Below are 22373 nucleotides of genomic sequence, written 5' to 3'. Positions count from 1 at the left end.
GCAGACCCCAGCTGCCCTCCCGGCTGCTGCAGAGGCAGCGGGAGCAGCCCGGAGCTGAGGCACGCTCCCTGCACGGAGCTCCTCTCCCAGGGGCTGCTCTATCTTACTAGGTCACATTTCATCTTCCTCCTGCATACCCCAGTTTCCCCGGCATAACTGGGAGGAGAACCAAAGCCCCCCGGCACGCAGCCGTAACGATCGCTGCCTTCCCATCCCTTGCTCCCGCCGTGGTCTGCAGCGGGGGAGCGGGAGCCGTTCCTAGGGTTCATTTCCAGCCTGCGGTTTGCACCCGGGAGCTTTGCTCGCAAACCTGGCGCTGCGCGTGCGTGTGTCCTGCTGACAAGCGTAGGCTCTTCCGTCTGTTACTTTATTTGCAGCTTTAGGTCAGGCTGAGAGCACATCCTTCTCATGGGAAGCCAGGAAAACCTGAGCTGGGCCGATGTCAAAACGCGCAGCGGCAGAATGGCGCTGGGTTTGGAGAGGGGTAATTCAGACCCGCGCTCTGTTCCTGTCTCCTGCCTTGGCTCAAAGTTAGTTATTAGCAGCTGAGATGGTCCGGCTTTGCTCACCCTGCAGACACAGAGCATCGCTCACCTGTATTACTCTGCGTCCCTGCCAGCGGCGTGCCAGGATGGGCCCGGGAGCGAGCGCTGGTCTCCACCTTTCACAGCTGTTTGCTGGCTGATTGCTCTCCGAAGATGCCGAGGAGTTCAGCAGGCAGAGACCGAGGGAGCTGCAGCGAAAGCGCTGCTCTCCACCGACCTCTTGGGCACACGGGCTCGGGATGAGGTTGCCTCGGGGTGGAACCCACCATTTGCCGCACATCTGCCGCACATCTGCATTTCCAGTGTGATTTTGGGGGAGCGGGCTTGGCAGAGCAGAAGGGTGAGGAAGAGAAGAGGACCTCTGAGGAGGTTCAGGTTTGGTAGCCGTAGCTGCAGAGGTGTACGGCGGTTTTGGTAAGAGGTCTCCTTACATGCAGACGGGTAGTAAGCTCCCAGCCCTGCGTCGTGTCGCGTCGCATCACATCACATCACATCACGTGCGTTAGGAGCTGGCGGGCTGCTGGAGCTCTGGAAGCTGCTGTCTGTGAGCAGCGATCAGATAGAGCTGTTTCTGAGAAGGTTTTGGGCTTGTGTACTTGTACACAGGGATCACTGATAGCGTTTGGGGATGACTGCAAGGGAAACGGGGCTGGGACTATTCGGCGGGAGCAGAGGCAGCAGGGCCGGTGGGCACGGGGGTGTTGCTGGGGAGCAGCCGGGGGTTTTAGCAGTCAGCAGCGATGCCAGGTCAGCCCCAGAGCAAGCCCAGCAGGAGCGCCGGATTGCCTGTCTCCCATGAGATGCGTTCCCCACGGGACCCCGCTCTGGTCTCCCCTCGCCCCGCAGGTTCAGCCCAGGCTGCAGCTCCAGCAGAGCTGCTGGGTTCTCTTCTTAGACAACCCTGAAGCCAAAAGTCAGGCTCTCGTGACTGGAGCCGAAAGCCAATTAGCAGCAGTTTAGCTTCATCAACTTCCTGACTGAATGCAAGTTTTAATTAAACATCCCATTTTAATTAGTCAGGCATCACATACAGTAAGCTTGCCTCAAGAATCAAAGGCTGTAGGTCCTATGCTTTAATTAAAAGAAAGAAGCACATGACTTCAACTCCAGCATCTGTGACAGCTCCTCACCCTTTGGAGGGTACAAGCGGAACAGCTGGGAAGAGCATCTTTTCTTGCCATGGCTTATTCCTCTTCTCTTTTACCTCTGTATGGATACTCCAGCCCAGGAACTGCCTGCGAGATGACTTGGTCGGAAAGAGAGAAGAAACAGGAGCTGGTTGCGACATTTGGGATGTTAGAGCAGGTGCTGGGCTCTCAGTGTCATGCCAAGAGCTCTTTTGGGGTGAGTTTTCTATCCTGGGGTGACAGCACCTAGCCCGTCTGTGGCTGGTGAGGAGGCGCAGTCATCTGAAGTCTCAGGTGCAAACGGCCTTTGAAGCAGGCAGGGTCTGCAGCAGCCCAGAGGAGGTGGCTTGCACGGGGCACGCACTGAGAAGCACAGAACCGTTTGGGCTGGAAAAGACATTTAAAATCATCGAGTCCAACCGTAAACCTAACCTGAAGCTGGGAACTCCTTGCTACAGGACCTTGTGAGTGATAAAAGCTTATGGTGGTCACAAGGAGACAGGACAGTTCTGTAGAAGAGAAATCCTAGGGGGTTACACAGGCTACATGAAAGCCACGCCAACCTCATGAGGTTCCTGAGCTGCGAACTGTTGGGGGCTGGAAGAGCACCCTTGTACAGAAGATGCTGCGCTGGAGCCTACGTTTGGCCTGACCTTGAACAGAAACGTCCTTTCCTGATCTCGTTTGAATTCGTGCCCTTTCACCGTCACACACAGACGAGCTTTCCTGCATGTGGTCGCAGCGCGTGCGGGCAGGGGGCAGGCAGGGCAGGGCATCGCAGCTCCTGGGTGGCCAGGGGACTCGGGCTGGCAACTGGGCTTTGGCTTGCAGAGGAGCCCTCCTCTCCACTGAGCAGAGACTGGCATCTCTCCCGAGTACTCCAGGGACTTTCTCTAGTGCCAGAGCCTGCAAGCGAGTTGGGGTTTGAAACAAGAGCAACTGTTCCTCGCTCTTGTTGGTGGCCAACGCTAGCCAACTTCAGATTTTTCCCAGTATGCCAGATGGAGCTGACACACAGAACCAGCTCCGCGAATCCAGCATCCAATGCCGAGCGGTGCTCAGCAGCTCCTAAAATAACAGGCTCAGCTCCCTCCTCGCCTCAAGGTAAACCCGGAGGAGCTCCATCGCTAGCAGCTGGGTTATACGGGAGGAGAACCAGACCAGCTCCATCTGAGAGATGATGCAGAGTTTAAAATGGTGCTTTTCTCCGTTTCTTGGAGCTTGCTCAGCCCTACTGAGCCAGCAGCCTTCTGCACCGACTGCGCTCCCCGTGATCTGGGACAAGGGAGAATGAAAGAGCGACAGAAATCCCTTTGTCAGCCCTGCCTGGGAAGGAGGGTTACAGAGCTATTAGTGAGCACAAAGAGGGGACAGATCCTCTCCTAAGTGCTCCAGGGACAGAGATTTAAATGCTTAGCTCCCATTAATGCTGATGTGAATTGCAGAGGTCTCCTCTTAGTGTCTTGAAACAAGAGCATTGAAAAAGAGGCCAGCTTTCAGCAAAGAACAAATTCACTTGATTTTAAGACGGCGCTAAATGGGATTTTTCTTCATTTCACACTCATTAATTCCCCTGCCTGCACTAGCTCGGGGTGGGACTTTGCTCCAGCGCATGCGAGCTGGCTGGCCCACGGCACGCTGGAGGACACTGGGTTTCCATCCACTGTGCCCTGCTCTGAGGGGGGACAGTGGTCCCCAGAGTGGGGTTCCCAGCCCTGAGAAGCCCCAAAGATTTTGTTTCCACGCAGAGATGCCAAGTGCAACGTTTCAGCTCTTTGCAAGGAGGGGAGATCCCTCCAGTGTGTGTGTCAGAAATAATAACAGCATCTCGTTTCATGCGATCTGGTACAGCATCCACAGGAGACAAGGCTTGAGGTCCTTCCGACCCCCTGCTCCCGTGCAGAGGACCCCTCCTGAATCTCCATCTCCTGCTCCCTCCGTGTAGATCACACACTTGTGGGAAACCTGTGACTCTGCCTCCCGTGTCCGGTGATGAAATCCTTCTCCGAAGCGACAGACTGCATTAAAGCTTGGGTTTGCTCCAAGGGTCATGGAAGGTTCCTGTAGAATTTACAGACCCGATCAGTCATTTCATTTCTCTCCGCAGCCTCTGACTTATTAACATCATAACAGAAACCAGAAGGACTTTGTTTTTCTGTGGCGTACGGTTATGAATCACGTTGTCACTGCGCCTGCAGCGCTGCCCTTAACGAATACATTCAGGCGTGCCCGCGAGTCCCTGCGCACGTTCCCATACGCGCTCCGTTGTCGTATAGCGTTAATTAACCTTGTTTAACGGGCTAACCGTGATGAGTCCCCAGCGGGGTGACTCTTGCCGTAAGCAGCGGGGATGCAGCGGGAGAGCTGGCCAGATGTTTGTTTCAAAGGGGATGTGTCGAGGAACGCGTCTCCGCTCCGGGAGAGCCTTGGCGTCACGGGGACCCTTCCATGAAGCTCATGCCGATAAAAAAAACGAACCTTAGAGCTCACCTTTCTGGTGAGGAGCCCGTGGCCACCCATACGTAGGAACTTGAGGGAAGGGCTGAGCCGAGGAGGGGGATGCGGTGTAAGACCGCGGGGAGGGATGCTCTGAAGGCGATGGACCATCTTTTTCTTTTTGTGGACAGGCTCAAAGCTTGCTGCGCCGTGGAAGCCGTTGTGCTGTGAGGCTGGGGGTGTCCAGGGTGAAGGAGCTGCACGTGGACAGTGCGCACTGGTGCTGCAGAGCTCTTATTAAATTTTAAGAGCACATTTAAAATGCTTTCCCATTAGGAAATCCTCAAAGAGTTATGTTGATATAAAGGTCCCCTTTCTGAAATGTATGTTGATAGAAAAAAAAGCCTTCCAAAGACTGTATTAAAGGAAAAAACCCCACTATGCTGCAATTTTAATGAGGAGCTTGTAAACATAACAAACTCCTGCTGATTTTCTCTATTAATTGCCTGCATTATCACAGACCAGAGCCCTGCAGCGCTCGGTTCTCAGCAAACCACCTTGCCGGGCTTAAGACGTCTTCCTAAATCTGGGAGGGCTGGAGCCGTGCAGGGGCTGCGGAGGGCGATGGAGGGTTTTGCCGTGGCGCAGCGGGGAGGACGAGGCAGGGCTGGGCTGTCCCTGCGGTGCGTGGGGCTGCCAGGGCCACGGGGAGCAGCTCGGGCTCCGACCTCGGCTCTCCTCCAGCCTTTGCTCGGGGAGAGGGGGGAGGAGGGATGGGGAGGCCCTGCTGAGCTGACTTAGCAATCCCGGTTTTATTAGAGATGCATTCGCTGATTAGCTCCACATCCTAATGACTCGGGCACGATAAATTACAAAGGAAATGCAGAAATCGCTAGGGTTGTATTAACATCTCCCAGGGAAGCAGCGGTAGGGTCATTTTCTGAGCCATTAAATGGTTGCCATTCGTTTGTTACCCCGTCTCTTCGATAGCAATTCTTTTTTTCTCGATTTCAGCCCAGCCCCATCTCAGCAGGCGCTGCGCTCCGGTGACCTCGCATCCCTTCTGCACCATCACTCCCCCCGCTCTCGTCTCACCTCCTCCCTCTCCCCGTGCCAGCGTCCGGGGGAGCACAGCACGACCAGGCAGGTGCCAGCCCGGTGCCGACGTCCCGACCGCAGGTCACATTAGGTTTTTGGAGATATAGGGACATCGGCCGTCTTCTGGGCCACCTTCTGTGTCTCCCACAAAGAAAGATCACACCTCAAAACCCGCGTGGGTGTTTGCAGGCGTTTTGCAGCCCACGAAAGAGGCAGAATCTTTCCCAGAGGTAAATTTGTGTCACGGGTGGTTTGCCCAGCTCTTGAGATAATAACTCTTACTGAAATCGTGGCAAAAGTGGAAGATTCCGGAGTTAATGTTTGGAAAGCACCATGGAAATGAAAAAGCACCAGACAGATCGTTATTGTTGCCGTGTTACGCCGCTCAGCTTGGCACGGGCCGGAGCTCCCAGCCCTAGCACTGGAGGAGGAAGGGGCAGTCCGTGTTGTGCGTGGTGGTGGAGGACCCTGCTTCACCTTAGCTTTCAGGAGATTTTCAGTCTGATTCGGGTGGCCTGACCTGTGCCCTTTTGCTGATCACCCTCAGCCAACACGGGCCTGATCCTACAGGATTTGTGGTGTCTGGCTCCCCGGAGAGTGCAGATCCAGGGGAGGTAGCGACTGGCTCGCTTTGAGACCCAGGATGGATGTGGCTTGTTTGTCATCACCCAGGGGAGCCGATGGAGGAGGTGGACACCCAATACCTGCTTCCCAAACCCCGGGTATCCATGATGATGGCTAACCCTCCTTTTCCTCTCCTTACGCTCAGGGCAGCAGGGGCAGGACACCTCGGTGGGTTGCTGAAGGTTGCACATCCTGGCAAGGCCGTGCTGGGCTGCAGTTCATCCCCAGCCCACATCGCACACACATCAGCTCCTCCAGCACAAGGATGAGTCCAGGACATGGAAATGACCCCGCTCTTTCTTCCTCTGCAGAGCCAGCTTTCCCAGGCCCTGAACGGGTTGTCAGACAGAGCCAAGGAAGCAAAAGAGTTCCTGGTCCAGCTCCGCAACATGGTGCAGCAAATCCAGGTACTGTGTCTCCTGGCTGAGGAACAGCCCCTTCCCACCAGGATGAGCTGCTCTCTGCGATCCTCTGTCCCATCTTCCCAGCTTGGTTTGATGGGTGCTCTCCCAAAGAGAGACCTGACTTTTCATATTACCCCCCCTACAGCCCTCCCCAGAACTGCTCCTCCCAAAGCTGCCTGTGCCCTGGAGCGAGCAGCAGAGACCCCAGCCCTTCCCATCTCTGCCACAGGCACATCCGAGGATGTGGCAGGACGGACCAGACCTGTTCCTCACCTGCCACCACCACTTTTGCCACGAGCCAAGGGCATAAGTACCCCATGTGCAAATGGTATAGATTTGTGTGTTGCACGTATAAAAGTGGCCCATGTACCATAAAAAAATCAGGTTTCCCAACTGAAACGGAGACGTGCTCCGGGCTGTGATGCTCTGCTCTGACCCGCAGGAGAACAGCGTGGAGTTCGAGGCCTGCCTGGTGGCCCAGTGTGACGCCCTCATCGACGCCCTCAACCGCAGGAAAGCCCAGCTGCTGTCCCGCGTCAACAAGGAGCACGAGCACAAGCTAAAGGTGAGTCCCTACGCGCCGGCCGGGGCGGTCAGAGAGCTGTCTGCAGGGTTGGCACCGGACGGGGACGAGGACCGTGATGCTGTTTGCTGGGGTGAAGCGCCGCGGGAGGAGCAGCGAGGTCACGGGAAAGCCACTCTGCTTGCTTGTCACGTTAGCTGAAGTCTGTTTTGCTGCAGAGGCCCAGCCCGCTCGGAGCACGACGGGCCCTGAGCAAAGTGCTGGTTCTCCCAGGCGGTGGTTCCCACTGAATGACTCCTTTACTGGGCCAGTTACTAGTTACCAGCTCAGCAGAGCCAAGCGTCCAGCATCCACAGGCTGGAAGATGACCTCGTTCATGTCCCATGTTGCTTCCGAGCTACTAGCGCGATCCTGCAGGATGCTGAGTGCCTGTAACTTCTGCTGGCTTCAGCTGAAGTCCTGGAGCACTCGGTGTCATGACACGTCACTTTTGTCATCAGGCAGGAGCGAGAATTGCTCTGTTTTCTGTGCTTGGTGAGCACCTCATGGCCTTAGGGTGGTGGTTGCACTGAGAGGTGAATTGGTGGCACTGGGGGAGCGGAGATGCAGCTCTAGACGTGAGCGTTGAGGTCAGCTGTGAAAACAGGCTCCTGGGTTGTGTCATTCCTGCAGTCACTGCGTCTTTTCAGCTGGTTTGGGGCCGAGAGGGGAGGCGAAGGGCCAGATCTCACCCGGGAGCGGTGGAGCGGGTGTAGCAGTGCCCAGTATCTGTTGGACGAGGTAGCTGCACCGTGGCCATCACTGATACGGGCCAGCTGGGGCATTTCAAACCGACATCGCTCCGTGCTTCCAGGGTCCCTCTTCCAAGGGCGTTTCAGTGTTTGGGCTAGAAGCATCTGTATCTCTTCTCTGGCTCCACTTGCAGCCCCCTCCCAGCCTTCCTTTGGGCCATCCAAGAGGTTCCCGGAGGGATTCCTGGACCTGCCTAAAATGAGGGAGGAGGCCACCGGTCTCCAGGCTGCCTGCAGATGATGGGCACCACAACGTGAGGGCCCACGAGTGATTCCATCGGAAGATGGATAATAGCAGCCAGAACAGGCATGCCACGCCACCGGCCTGTCTTCTGGGTGCAGAGAGGACCCCCACTGCCCGGTGGGCTCTCTTGCCCTCTTCCCCTTCAGGGCACGGTTAATTAAACTCTCACAAAGCCCACCATCACAAAGCAATTTCCCTGCTGAGCACAACCCCAGGAAGCCTTTCACTTTTTGGCTGGAGGAAGGAATCTACATCCCACTGCTCGCTCTTGCCGTATCGCCTGTCCCCCCAACATGCACGCACGTGTATCCCACCCCCATCCGCCCCAGCTTTGTCATTAGGCCTGGCCCTTAAAAGAAGAAACAGCCCCTGGGTTTCAGACTGGACTCTGTTAAGCTCAGCCCTTGAACATCCATCCCCGAAGGACAGAGCTCTTGCAGCCTGCCACACGCCGTGGGAAGGGAGCTGCACGGGCAGGAGGGGCTCCGTGGCGCCGCGTGCTCCAGCAGACGTGGCACACGAACCTGCATCCCGTTACCAGGAGCATCGCGGCAGCTGGTGTTTCACATCCAGAAGCTGCTCCCCTCGGCTCTGCAGCCTGGGCAGCCTTGGTCAGATTTTTAGCCTGAAATTATTTGATTTTCTCTTTTAATTCTTGCAGGGGGTAGAGGGGGTAAATAATAAATGCAGGGGTACTGCCTTGGTCTTAGGCTTGTATGCGGAGACTCGTGCAGCGCTGACCCACCCGAGTGCCAGCTAGGGTCTGGCACACCGAGATTTGCCTTCCAGGGCTTCAGCATCGTCAGGCTGGGATGCACAGCCTCGGCACGCAGCCCAGGTGAGCCCACATCCTTCCCCTCTGGCTTGGGGACGGGGACAGAGAGGGTCTTGCCTGCTTTCGCAGCCTGCAGACGGGACAGGGGGTGCAGGCGAGTCTCAGCCCCGTTGGGCACCTCCCCGCTGTCCTCCTCGTGCACGCACAGGATTCCCCGGCCACACCAGGCCACCGAGGCGAGCGTTCGCCACCAACCCTGCAGCCTGTTCCCCGCACCCCCTTCCCCAGCACTGCCACCGTCCCCACCGTGCTCTGTCACCCAGGGGAAGGGGCTGCCCGGGTCATCGCCCCGTGGGGCAGTTTCCCCTTTGCCCCTTCCAAGGAACCCCCCCGGACAAAGGCAGCACCTGCAGCTCCAGCTGGGCACGGGCCGGGCTGGTCGCCTCACGCAAAGGGTCGGGGGAACGCGAGGAGACATGAAAGCAGCATTGTGCCTGGAGCAGCTGCCTCCCGAAGGGACGTCCCCCCCCGCTGTCCAAGGCTGGGGCTGACTGCGGGGGGGGGGTGTGACAAAGCCCCCAGCTCTTGCTCCGAGGGTCTGGAGTGCTGGAAGGGTTGCAGACAGAGCAGGAATCCTTCCAGGGTGTCGGGAAGGACGGTGGGCTGGCTGCGGGACCCCACCTCCGCCTGCCCCCGTCCTCGGCAGCGTGCTGCGCGCTGTCTCTTCCTGCGCGTGCCCTGGCACGCACGGTGTGCTGAGTTTGGACCCAGGGGGTCCTGCTGCAGGGCCGTGGGGTTCGTCCTGGTTGATGGTCACATTAGGACAGGACAGTGTTGGCTGCTGACTTGCAGTGATAGCTTCACCCTTTCCCAGAGGAGACCAGTCCAGAGCATCCTACCTGGCCTGCCACTGCCACGTCCCCGGAGCATCTCAGCTGAGGAGGAGATGAGCAGATAGATTGACCAGTGGGATTTAGCTGTGCCACCCAGGAGCCCTTTCAGACCCAAACTAGTTGCTCCAGCAGCTGGCACGGAGCCACAGTGCCCTGGCTGCAGCCGATGGCTCCACGGGTGCCCCTCCTGCCTGTGGGGACCTTGGCCATCACGGCACGGTACGGCACCGTGTGAGCGAGGACGAGAGGCACGGAGGGACAGAGCCTGCTGGCTGGCACACTGCCACAGGTGCCTTTCACCGGGGAGCCCAAGTTCCCGTTCGTTCCCGTGCCGTGCCTGGAGTTTGGCTCGGCTTGGCTTCAGGACTGACCTACTTTGGCTTGACACATATTTCACGGATGCCGGCACAAATCCAGGTTTGCCTGTGGGCCAACACTAATTGCTCCGGAGAGGGAGAGGATTGGGAGGAAATGAACTTAGAAGGGATGCTCCCCCGCCTTTCCCCAAGCTCCCCCTACACTTGGATTCAGAGTAAGAACCCAGGCTTTAAAAAATAACATCCAGAGGAGCAGTGGGGCCAGGTGCCTGCTCGAGCTCTGGGACAGACCTCCTTGTCTGTCCTGCTCCTCGTTGTTGGCCTTGGTTTTCAAAGGACCCAAGGGATGATTCCCTATGACATGGGCCAGTTTGAGCAGGGCGCACAGAGGCCTCCCTGCAGTGTTGTCCCAGGAAGAAATCTCTCCTCAGTCCACAGCACACGTGGACTGAGCTCTGTGTGCACCTCCTTTAAGCCCTCGGCAGCGTGGTGGACTATTCTGACCTTCTTCTGGCCTTCAGGTCATAGGATGTCTTTGCTCTGTGATTTCCCCACGGTGCTTTGGCTGCAGAGCCCTTGCAGGCAAACAGCGGTTGCCACCTTTCCCAGGGGAGCTAATGATACACGAAACGCTCACCAAGGGCTCCTGTCCGTAGCGCTGGATCTCCAGAGATGGAATGCTGGTCCGTGACCCTTCTTTAGGGGTCAGGATACAGTCAGGATTTTCCAGGAAGCCCAAGAGAAGTTGATGTGTCCCATTGGATTAGGTCACTGGTGTCAGGACTGGTGTGAAAGGAGGAGAGACAGGACAGAAGCACAGGTTTGGTTTCCTGTGCCATACCATTTCTGTTGGAAACACCAGACAGGACACACAGGTCAGATAAGCTCATCACGAGGCGCCTTATTTCCCCAAGATGCAGATACCAGACCGTTGCTTTCTCGTACTAATCCCTCCACACCCTGCACTATTTTCCCCCTGCCGCGGTGTCTGAGCACCTTGGGAAGGGCATCGGCTGATGGACGAGCAGCTCTGCAGAGCTGTGACCGAGCTGCAGGGATGCCTCTGGTTTTCTGATGTCCCTCGAGCTTTCCACTTGTTTTGTTGAAGAGCTGGATCAAGTCTGTCCTCCGCAGCATCTGCCCAGGTGCGATGTTCTCCAGCAGCTCTCTGCACTGGAGACCAGGTCTCCGTGTTGCACCTTCCCGCGCTTCCTGGTGCCTTTGATGAAAACGGGCTTGTGCCAGTCCCCAGGACGTGTCGCTGCCAGCATCGCACGGGGTTGGTAACACAGCAGCTCTCCGCTTTTCCCGGCTCCAGCCTGAGCCTCCTCTCCCAATAGCAAGAGGCAAGTCACCATGGAAACATTCACCTGGAAATGCTCTGCTCAGAGGACGCGTGGTTGGGGGATTCAGCACAATCAAACCGCCGGGATCTATCCTGGGGATTTTTCCATGCGGGATTTTTCCATCTGGGTTTGCAGCGCTGCGGCGAAGCACAGCAGCACTGCTCCCCAAAACACCGTCCTCCTTCCCCACAGCCGTGTAGGTGACCGTACCCCGGCCACGGTGTGCCCGGGGTGCGGAGGCTCCATCCCCGGCAGGATTTGTCCCGGGCGCTGAGGAGCCGAGGTTCAAGCGAGGTTGAGTGCCTTGGAAACCAGGAATCTAACCAAGTACTAAAAAGAGGAGGAAGGTGAGGAAAACATTTAAGTAGAGATGAGTGCAGATGTTACTGCCTTCTAGGAGCTGTATTAAAATGTAAATTATAGTTAATGTCATCTTCCAGGGAAGAAAAGCTCTTGAAATAAATTTCCTATTTTAAGGTAGTAGTGAGCTGCTGTGAGTGCACGGCAAAAGTCCTTTTTATAGGCTGTAATTAGCAGCCAGGTTCTGGCTGTTGCCTCCTTTGGCACCTAAAGGAAGAAAAAGGCGTTTGATAAAAGTGATCGCAAACAAAACGTATGGAGCTGCCCAAATCCCCTCGCCAGCTGAGCCATTAGCCCTTTCTCAGAAGATGCCACCGTTACCCGCATAGTTTCAGGAGAGGTTTGTAAACCATCTACGCAGAATTCATGGCAGCCTGGTTTTCCTGGCGATCGGGTGGATCCTGCAAGCTTTTTGAGACCTCCTGAGGCTGCCCCTCAGCCCAGCCCAGCCTCGTTTCCTCGCACGAGTCGAAGGCTTGAGGACCTTCCAAATTTTGCTTTCAACTGTCTTCATCAAAATACTCTTCATCACTGGGGTAACAGGGAGCTGAGGTACCCCAGGGACTGGAAGTCCCTGATGCATGAGGAGAACCAGAGGATGCTTCAGGCCATACGGAAAACTCGTGGGCTTCGCTGGCCCCGCTGGTTTCAGACCGTGCCTTCAGAGGTGTGGGGGATGCTTATGTCTTGTTTTTAAAACCTGTCGTTTCGCTAATCGAAGCAATTCACGGAGTCTCCCTATTCCTGTCTGCATCCCACGGAGTCTCCCTGTTCCTGTCTGCATCCCTTTTTTCTTGTGTGGAAGCTGTAAAGCCCCGAAGCCCCGCTAGGTCCCGACCGAAGATCCCTCCTCTTGCTTTGGAAACAGTTTGGTGGTGAAGGGAACCATGGCTTTCTGCTCTCAGCTTGCCTGCTGTGTAGATGCTGCAATTAAACTGCTGTTTCATGCTCTAGTTCTCCAGGTGAATAGGTGCTCGGTCCCCAAAGGGGATCACAGAGTTACAGAAGGGCAGGATTGCTGCGTTGGGTGCAGTTTCGGAGCACCTAGAGCAGGCTGCCTCCAGTCGGGGTTTGGATGTCTCCAAGACTGGAGACTCCACAGCTTCTCTGTTCTGGTGTTTGACCACCTTTATGGGGGAACAAAAAGCTTTTACTTATGTTTAAATGCAATTTCTTGTATCTCAGTTTGCACCCACACGTGTAAAGATTTACGTAGCCTCAGTGACAGCCTGCAGCAAGCGCTTCCACTCCGGACCAGACCTTTATTAGCAGGGATAATCTGCCAGGAAGCTCGGTAATTAATCAGCCTGGAGCTGCCTGGCGCTGGCCTCACCTCACCCTGCTGCCGGGGAGCGGGCAGGGCGGAGGGGCAAAGCCGGGGCTGGCATCTCCGTGTCGAGCTCCCCCCTCCAGACAGTGCCAGGAATGCCCGGAGGTCTCACGCCGACGCCGCAGCAGCGGTGGCAGGTCCCCTTGCCTCGCCGGTAAGCCCGTCTCTTGGCCAAGTGGGTGCTGGGGGAGCCAGCCGTGTGTCCGGGGCTGTGCTGGACACCGTGCCTGGCTTCACCGAGCAAATGCTGTTTCTTGGGGTCTCATGTCTGGCTGGTGGTAGCAGATGGCAATTCTGGTAATACTTCGAAAGCATCTATTTGGGCAGGGAGAAGCTCACAAATTCATTATCCTGGGCAAACCAGACAGAGATTTAAGCTGCAAAGAAGATAAGAAGATTGTTTTACCAATCCCATCTTTGCTGTCTTCCTGGTGGCATGTGCATTTCCCCGGAGAGGGGTCTCAGTGACAGAAGGAGGCTGCTTTTCTGGGCATTCAGGGTGGGATCCCCCCCTTGCCCCCCTGCAGCCCAGCAGGCAGGGAATGCAAACCTTGCTCTGGCTCGGTAGCTGCACTCAGGATATGCTCTAAGAGCAAGGTTGGAGCCCACAGGCAAGGTTCATCTCCCACTCAGTGGTAACACCACGGTCTGCAGCTGAGACCCAACATCCACACGGCCAACACCCGTTGTAAGAGCAGAACAACCCCCCCAGCACCGTCTCTCTGGGCAGAAGAGATCAAATTAATGCAAGGGGCTGCTTTGTGTCGCACGGCAGGAGCTGCGGCTTCCTGCAAGGCTTTGCACCCCTGCTGCACTTCTGGATCCCACCCCAAAGGACTGACCATCCCCATGGAGAAAGGAAGGCCAGGGGCCTGCCCATGCTTCTGGCAGAGGTCAGTGTAGGAGTCCAGATCTCCAGGACAAGCTGTTGCCTCCGCTCCATCCCAGCAGAGCCACTCCAGTGCACTCAACTGGCATTGAACGAACTCTTCCCTCTAATGACAGCGTTTCAGGCCAAAACCGGTGTGTGCCGATCATGCTGCTCGCTAGCCCTGTCTCAGAGCCATCCAGCGTCTCTGCAAGCCTCCGTACACACGTCTTGGTCCGGAGGAGCAATATGGGAGCTCCCCCTGCTGCCCTGTCTGCCCTGCACAGGGGGTGCGCTGGGTGCAGCCCCCTCCCCAGCCCCCAGCTTGCTGGAAATATCGCGCTGGGATTGCTAAAAGCAGCAAGGACCGGCTGCTCCCTAAAAATCAGAAGCTGGGTAGGAGAGTGTTTCGTAGCATTTCACAGAAGCAGATACATTGTCCCAAGTTCATGAGTCTTTTCTTCCTGTTGGGTGATTAAGTAGAGGTGATTAAATTATAATTAAACAACACATGGTGGGATTGATTGCCCCGCAGGAGTCATCGCCTCCCTTGAAGCCCCGGTTCATTCACCGCAGGAGGCTGACATGTGCTTCGTTTCACCTCCCCGTCCCCCAGACCGGTAGGGATGCTCACGGGAGGAGATGCTCCTCAGCCCGAGCGCTGCTGTGCCTGTGGAGCGGTGGGCACACAGGCGCTGGGATTCACCCACTGCGGTGCTGAGGATGCAACTCTGCGTTCAGAAATGTTAATCGCTGCTTATTGCAGTCTTTTCCATCACGCTGCAGCTGCAGCTGCTGATGCAGAGCTCATCTTTAGTGTCTGTAACATCCTGAATAGCTGTGGTCTCTAGAGCTGCGTAGCTTTGTTCAGTCCTAGTGGATAACTTTACACAGCTTTAAAGCTGCTCCAGAAAAAAAAAAAATAATGATCTGCAATGGGCACGTTCCTCTAAAGCAGAAAATCTCTCTTCCTGAGCCACTCTGCCGATCTCCCACCCACCGCCAGGTCTGTCTGACAGAAATCCTGCTGGCACCGGGTGCAGACCTGCACTGTCTCCAGGAGGGAGCACTTGCAGTTGCTCTGAGGGACCGGCCGCCCTTCAAACGCCCTCGCAGTGTTGGGACCTGAACCCCATCCTCTCCGCTGTGTTTCAGCCAGCCAAACCACACATTTGCTGGTACTCGGCTGCTGGGACGCTGAAACCCATTCCCCTGGGGGAACCATCCGTGGGTGCAAGAAGACGTGCTGCAACGTGCAGGCTGAGCAGCCGCGGGCAGTGCTCGCCGTGCTGGAGGGACCCCCACCGCAAGACCTGCGGGATTTATCTTCTCTCACTGGCACACCTCTCCCTCTGAGCTCATCCCCAGATTCCCGCTGCGGCCAGTGGAGAAAATGAGGCAATTCTGCAGCGTGGTCCATCTCAGCTGCTGGGCAGATGAGCATCTCAAACAGATCAATAGTCAGAGCTGAACTTGGGGGTGGGGGTGTGTTCATTCCTCTTGGAAATACCAAAATATGGGGCTCACTCCTCACCCGGGGCGGCTGGGTGCCGCTGCCCCAGAGCCAGCCTCGCAGCCCGGCTCCGTGCCGGGGATGGGTAGGGCAGGCAGCGCCACGGAGGCTGCAGCAGCGGCTCTGTACCCACGGAGGTAGGCTTTTGCTTTGCATGGAGTTCATAAGCTGTCATTTGGAAGCTGTCTGAAGTAAAGACAGAGCATGGAACTGCCCTACTGCTTTGGGTAGTTCCGTGGGTTAATAATTTTGAGCTAAACGAGGCTTGTTGTTGTTCGCCAGGTTTTCAAGGATCTGGAATTTGGTGTACGAGTCTTGGCCAGTTCTGCTCTTTTCTCTTTCCTGGAGTCTTCCTTGTTTCCCTTTGCGTTGCCCTGACCCTGTCCCTGTGCCCACGCAGCACCAAAGCCCGTTTGCTCCCCGTGTCCCCAACGCTGCTCTCCTTGTCCCATTGCAGGTGGTACGAGACCAGATTTCTCACTGCACGGTCAAGCTGCGCCAGACCACGGGTCTGATGGAGTACTGCCTGGAGGTCATCAAGGAGAACGACCCCAGCGGCTTCCTGCAGGTTGGTGTGGAGCTGCTCGTGCCTGGGCTGCGAGGGGAGCGGGAAAGGCATCGCACAGCCGAGGGCCCAGGGGTAACGCGGCAGAGTTGGGGGAGTTACACCAAGGATGGTGTAGCAGCTTTTCGAGCCATAAAATCAAGGGCCAACCTCTCATCACCTCCAGGTGGACAGCAGGACAGCAGCAGAACCCGGCCAGGGTCGTCGCTTACTCTGACCAGAGGGCTGCAGCACACGGTGGTGTATCTCTGGAGCAGTGATCATAACGTGCTGTCTCGTGGTTCTCCAGTGAGAGATGAACGTACAGCACTTGAGAACTGCACCCCACCGTTCGTTCCTGGGCCGGTCCCTTTGATACTAGACCCTGCCTTTAAAATAGTCCCCAAAGCTCCTCTGCCGATCTGAGCCGGCGGCAAAGGGTGATGCTAGAAACCACGCGTGATGTCCTGGCCCTTGGCAGTCAGGGACAGAAGTGGCAGCCTGGGAGGCCCAGGGAAGGAGGAGAGCAGGGCAGGGACAAGGCACACGCAGCCCCGGTGGCCCTCGGTAGCTGAGGCTGCTCCTTGCCACCAGATCTCCGACGCTCTCATCAGGAGAGTGCACTTAACCGAGGACCAGTGGGGAAAGGGGACGCTCACACCCCGGATGACCACGGACTTCGACCTGAACCTTGATAACGCCCCTCTGCTACAGTCCATCCATCAGCTCGACTTTGTGCAGATGAAAGGTAAGAACATTTCCAGTGCCTTTCAAAAGCCCAGCTCCGCTCCTGCTGAGTGCTTCCATCCATCTCATCACTGGGAAGGGGCAGCAGAGGGGAGCTTTTCATTTTCTCCCAGCGAAACTGAGCGCCCCAGACCCAGAGTTACGCCTGTTCCTGGGTATTTTGCACCCTTGGGCCAGCCATGTGCCTCTCTGTCTCTGATCCCTGAGCAGCTGTGTGCCAGACCAAGGTGCCAGGAGCTCGGTTTTGCCCGGCGGTGCTTTAGAAAGTGCTCTGCGGCGCCGGGAGAGCCAGGTTGGTCCCTGCTCAGCTGGTGGAGGTTGGGACCAGGATCTCGGGAGCAACACAAGGCACTTCCCAAACCTGGGCTCACCCACACGCTCAGTGCTGAGCAGCGTCTGGCACGGGCCAGCTGGTGAGCTGCCTGCTGCGGGCAGCCACGGCGTCCCTCCAGACACAAGGCACAGCCACGCCGCTTAGCTCGGGGTCTTCCTTCCCTCCCCTCTCCTCCCTGTTGTTTTAGACTTTTATTTCAGTTTCAATTTCCTCCATGGTCTCGCTGTGAGAGAGCGAGCATGGAGGGCCGCTGCATTTGCATCACTTGGCAGGAAGCAGAGAGCCGCTGCAACCTGTGAGCAATTTGCGTCTTGGCAAGCCCTGGGAAGCTGACAGAAGATGCAAATGGGCTGTGCCGCAGGGAAGCTCCGGAGGACGTGGAACGTAGGCCTGTACCTTCAGCGTGGTGCAAATGGGCTGCCTGGAGGAAAGGCCACCAGCCGTGGGTCTGGCATGGCCCTTGGTTGCCGTCGCGGCTGGGTTTCCTGGCCCGGGAGCCATTTGCACACACCAGCATTTCTCGGTGGTCAGACACAGGAAGGCTGTCGACCACGCGCTTCCTCCGTAACGATAACGAGCGTCTTCAAATTACGGCCCCGCTGGTATTTGCTGCAGGGAGAAGGGTGTGTTGGGCATGGCTGCTGGGAGCGCTCGGCGTTGCTCATCGTTAGCCAGGCTGTTAATTTGAAGTGTCAGTAACATTTTTTGATAGCGAGGAGAGCCAAACCCAGGGAGGGCTGGATTCCTGTTGAGCTTACACACCAGCCGTGGAGACGTTAGTGTGTTCCTGCCCTCCCTTCTTTCAATTTAGCCCGGAGGGTTATTTTTAATTGATAAGAGCAAATCTGCTGCTAGTTGAGCCGCCTGCCCTCCTCTGCGGAGGCAGGGCAGAGCTGACGGGCTGCCCTCCCATCTCACCCTCGCTGCGGAAATCAGTTGTTGCGTTTCGTAGACTTTGCAGAAAGTTGGGATCCCAAACACGCGTCGCAGCACCGGGGGGGGGAGGCAGGGCGACACCAGAGGTCTCGATAAAGAGCAGAGGTGAGCAGTAGGTGCAGGGCATCCCGCGTCCATTGCCAGCACGTGCTGGGCAGGAGCAGCGCTCCCTGCTCTGTATGAGCTGTAACGCGAGGCCTTTCTCCACTCCGTTTCTCCATGCTCTCAGCCCGGTGGTTCCTGCTGAGGATCCGACCCAGGAGGCGGAGGAGTTGCAGAGGGAGGTGGTGGATGGTGAACCTTTGCCAGCGAGTCCATCTTTTCTCTCCTGGGCATGCGTGGCTCCTCCACTTCTTGTCTGGATTCTCTATGTCTTCTTTTTCGCTGGCCCTTATCAGACTTTGGGCAGCGAGGATGAGGATGGAGGATGAGCAGCTCTATTGAGGGCTCTCCCTGACCAGGGATGGGATGTGTCGGTGGACATCCCCTTTCCCTGTCGTGCTGTCACCCCTCCGTGCTTTCCAGAGCAGGAGCGGGCTGCGTTACAGAGGTGGAGATGCCCACATACAGCAGTCTGAGCAGAAGCAGCCCTGGCAGTCCCTTATGTCCCCTGTGTAGGTGGTGGGAGGCCATAGGGCCTGTCTGGAGACCTCTCTGAAATGTGCTTGTGCCTCTTGTCCCTCCCTGGGAGGTGTTCGGCAGCAGGGGACAGCCCTGGGGACCCCACAGGAACCCCTGGGAGTGGGTGCTGTGCTTGGGACAGCATGGGAGGACCCTGAGCCTTCTGTGGCAGGTCAAGGGCTGTCAGTCCCAGGCACTAAAGCAGCATCGTGGAGAGACACCCTCATCTCTTCACCGAGTCTCTGGCTTCGTGCGGTTGCCTCTTCTTTTAGGTCAAACTCTACCACGGCAAAAAAATCAGGCGCTCCCCGTTCTGCAGGACCCGAAGCTCGGCTCTGCTGCTCCGGCATCGCTTGTTTTATTGCAGTGAATTTGGTTGATGGAAAAGCAGAGCGATGCTTGTAGATAAGGCCAGGCCCACGGCTGCAGCCAGCTCTGCGGAGCGTGTGGGAGAGCGTCCCAGGTTTGGGACCAGCTGCTGTAAAGAGTCCTACACCAGGTATATTGTCGCGCTGTCCTATTTCACCAAAAAGCACTAGAAAACGGGAAGAAAGCAGAAAAGCTCTGGGGAAATCGCAGCTTCAGCATGCTGCGGGGTGGAGGAATTTGGTGGAGCTTGTCTGGAGAACAGTCCTTTCTGCTTCCTCCCCACCTCACACCCACGAGATCACAGTTACATCCCTCGTGCCGTGCTGGCTTCGCACCGAGGCTTCAATGCATCCTCCACGCTCCAGCTGAAGGGTGCACGCCGCGGCTATCCCCCGCTGCTCCTCTGTGGTGCCAGCAGCCAGGGTCACACTAATTTGTGTTTAGTTTCCTCCCCAGTGCCGGCCCCCCCGATCCTGCAGCTAGAGGAGTGTTGCACCCACAACAACAGTGCCACCTTGTCCTGGAAGCAGCCCCCCTTGTCGACGGTGCAGGTGGAAGGTTACATCCTGGAGCTCGATGATGGCAACGGCGGCCAGTTCAGGGTAGGTGCTCGGAGCACGAAGCCAGTCCCGGCACCGAGGTGTTCCTCCTGGCGTCAGTATTTCCGTGCCATGAAGGGACCAAAGAGTTCCCCAGCCTTTTCGCAAGTCTCCTCCTTCCCTGGAAACATGGGGCTCGCTGCTGGGGTGCCCGGGGAAGCTGACAGTGCAGACAAGCTATGGGCTTTTTTTTGGGGGGGCAGGGTTATTTGAGGGGGTGGAAATAACCTTTCCAGTGACCGCTGACTTGCAAACACAAAGAACGCATTTGAAGCTCCGTCTTTTTTAGGTTGCTAAATATTTCATGCAAGGGGTGCTAATTGCCATGAAAAACTCATGGGTTGCCAGCTGCCAGCAAGCCGAGGTGTTTAAGGCCTGAGGGCTTTTAAATTGCTGTAATTACACAATTAGAATATGATTTTTCTCTGATCCGACACGCTGATAATTACCCTGGCGTGTTCACATCCACCTAGAGCAGGCGCGGGGACCAGCCCATCGCATTTTCTGAATTCATCCACAAGAAACTCAGGCAGGCAGGAGCCAGAGCAGAGTCGAGGCAGAAGAGAGGTGACACGGGTGGGATCTGGAGAGAGAAGGGAGCGGGAGCCTGGGTGCGGGGAGGCACAGCCACCCCGGCAAGGCGAGGGCGATTCCTCAGCGTGCCAGCCTTCTCCTGCCAGCAGTGGGAAGGGGCTTGGATGTACGTGGTATTCCTGCCGCTGCGGTTCTACAGGGCTGCTCTAGCCCGTGCGACGTGAAGGGGAACATCTCTGGCTTCTCAAATCACTGAGCCGTTCTCCTTTCCAAAAGCTGACCATGTCAGGCAGTGATTTGCCCAGCGAGCTGGGAGTGCCGGCAGCTCGGGCAGCGAAGCGCGGCGGGCTCTGGAGCGGGAGCAGGGCGGCAAAGCTTTCCCACGCGGGCAAGCTGCCCGCGCAGAGCGTCCGTCTGCGCCGTGAAGGGCAGCAAACAGGGCTTTGTCTTGGGATCTGCTACATACAAAGGCGTGTTTTCTGAGCCGTGTGTTTCGGTGGCCCGTAGGCCTGTTCACCGCTGTCCCTGCTCACACAACTCCGTTTCTCTGAGCGGAGCTATGGCAGCAGAAGCGTGACACTGGTGAGTCAGCGCCTGTTTGGTGTGATCACCTTGTTTTCATTCAAAGAACACTTTGATCCTGCCACCCCGGAGCATGCAGAATTGTTTTCTGCAAGGGTGTTTCTGTGCCCTGGGCTCAGTCTGTACACATTCTCTGGCAGAGCCCTTCTGGGATTCAGTGGGAGTTTGGCTGGGATTGATGTCCTGTGACTTGGTCCAATATGAATAGCATCTCCTTCCCCTACAGAAACTGGATTTATGGCACAGTATTCGTAGAGTCATAGAATCCCAGAAGGGTTTGGGTTGAAGGGACCTTTCAAGCCCATCTAGTCCAACCCCTGCAGTGAGCAGGGACATCTTCACCTAGATCAGGTTGCCCAAAGCCCCATCCACCCTGGCCTTGAATGTTTCCAGGGATGGGGCATCCACCACCTCTCTGGGCAACCTGCTCCAGTGTTTCACCACCCTCAGCGTAAAAAATGTCTACCTTCCGTATATCTAGCCTGAATCTCCCCTCTTTTAGTTTAAAACCATTCCCCCTTGTCCTGTCACTACAGGCCCTGCTAAAAACTCTGTCCCCATCTTTCTTATAAACCCCCTTTAAGTCTTGAAAGGCCGCAGTCAGGTCTCCCCGCAGCCTTCTCTTCTCCAGGCTGAACCACCCCACCTCTCTCAGCCTGTCTCCATAGCAGAGGTGCTCCAGCCCTCAGACCATCTCCGTGGCCTCCTCTGGACTCTCTCCAACAGCTCCATGTCCTTCTTGTCCTGGGGCCCCCCGAGCTGGACGCAGCACTGCAGGGGGGTCTCCCCAGAGCGGAGCAGAGGGGCAGAATCCCCTCCCTCGACCTGCTGGTCACACTGCTGGACACACAGCCCAAAGTATTGTCAAGGAACAAATCGTAGCGTGCTTCAGCCATATCCAGCGTTCACGGTAGCAAGGCACGGCAGAACCCCGGGCGTCACGATGGCTGGGAGCTGTTCTCCCGTCCCTGGGACTCGGTGGTCTGGGCGCTAATTGTGCTTGCTTTGCAGGAGGTGTACGTGGGCAAGGAGACCATGTGCACGGTGGACGGGCTTCACTTCAACAGCACGTACAGCGCACGCGTCAAAGCCTTCAACAAAACAGGAGTCAGCCCCTACAGCAAGACCCTGGTCCTCCAGACATCCGAGGGTAAGGCATTGCAACGGCTCCAGCCCGACGCGCTCGGACACTGCTCACACGCCCGCGGGGGGCCCGTCCAGCACACCCGAGCTTAGCATTGCAATACGGGGAACCGCTCCGCTGGTCCTCCGGTACCTCAGCAATCACTGCAGGAAAGCCAGTGCTGACGGGAGGGGAAAGGTTCTGTCAGGAGCCTCGACCAGTGCCAAAATTTCTCTCTCACCCCTTTCCTTTGCAGAAGATGTTCTTTGGGGAGGTACAGTGAGAGGCATCCCGCAGAGAGATATTTAAAATTTGATTGCAGCAGGGTTTGTATTACACAAAAGGAAGCTCAGATGTTTTCATTAATTTAATCTAAACCAAAACACTGTCAGCATTGCTCCTGAGACACTCAGGGCTGTGCGTGGCTGCACAACGCTGTAACCGCAACCCTGGCAGCGCACGACAGAATGGTGGGACCGTGGAGCCGCACGGGTGTCCCTGCAGACCCACGAGGCGTACGGCTAGCCACGCCGGCATCATCCGCATCGCCTCCGCGCCGGCAGGCGCTCAGTTAGAATATTAAACACCCTCTTGCAGGTTGCGGAGGAGTCTCCCCTCCTGGCTTTTAAGTACATTTGTCACACCAGGCACTTAATCTGCCGCGGAAAATTGGCTTGCTTCTGACGTGCAGGTGGAGAGTCGTAAGGCTAGCTCCGAGAAACGAGGTGGGAGTCAGAAGCAGCAGGCGATGCGGCTGTGAAGGAAGGAATCGGCCCCCACCACCACGTCT

The 22373-nt window shown here is 56.8% G+C and overlaps 1 protein-coding gene across 5 annotated transcripts in view; it reads left to right on the top strand.

Annotated features, from left to right (window-relative positions):
• The window catches only part of TRIM9 (tripartite motif containing 9), a 68637-nt gene that overhangs the window by 31986 nt on the left and 14278 nt on the right, over positions 1–22373 (top strand). For 3 of the 5 annotated variants that reach the window (XR_012835519.1, XM_075753174.1, XM_075753176.1), the window contains exons 2-7: positions 6142–6237; positions 6677–6799; positions 15652–15762; positions 16333–16486; positions 19190–19347; positions 21472–21610. Coding sequence is in view for 4 of the 5 variants with exons in the window: in XM_075753174.1 (XP_075609289.1) it covers positions 6142–6237; positions 6677–6799; positions 15652–15762; positions 16333–16486; positions 19190–19347; positions 21472–21610 (781 nt within the window). In the remaining variant the exon portion in view is untranslated. The remainder of the gene's footprint in view (positions 1–6141; positions 6238–6676; positions 6800–15651; positions 15763–16332; positions 16487–19189; positions 19348–21471; positions 21611–22373) is intronic. The other 2 variants (XM_075753175.1, XM_075753177.1) reach the window with 1 other exon arrangement.

The sequence above is a fragment of the Balearica regulorum genome, chromosome 5 (genome assembly GCF_011004875.1).
Source record: "Balearica regulorum gibbericeps isolate bBalReg1 chromosome 5, bBalReg1.pri, whole genome shotgun sequence".
In the NCBI taxonomy this organism is placed as follows: domain Eukaryota; kingdom Metazoa; phylum Chordata; class Aves; order Gruiformes; family Gruidae; genus Balearica; species Balearica regulorum.
The sequence above is the reverse complement of the archived record's forward strand: the minus strand, read 5'-3'. Positions and strand labels throughout refer to the sequence as shown.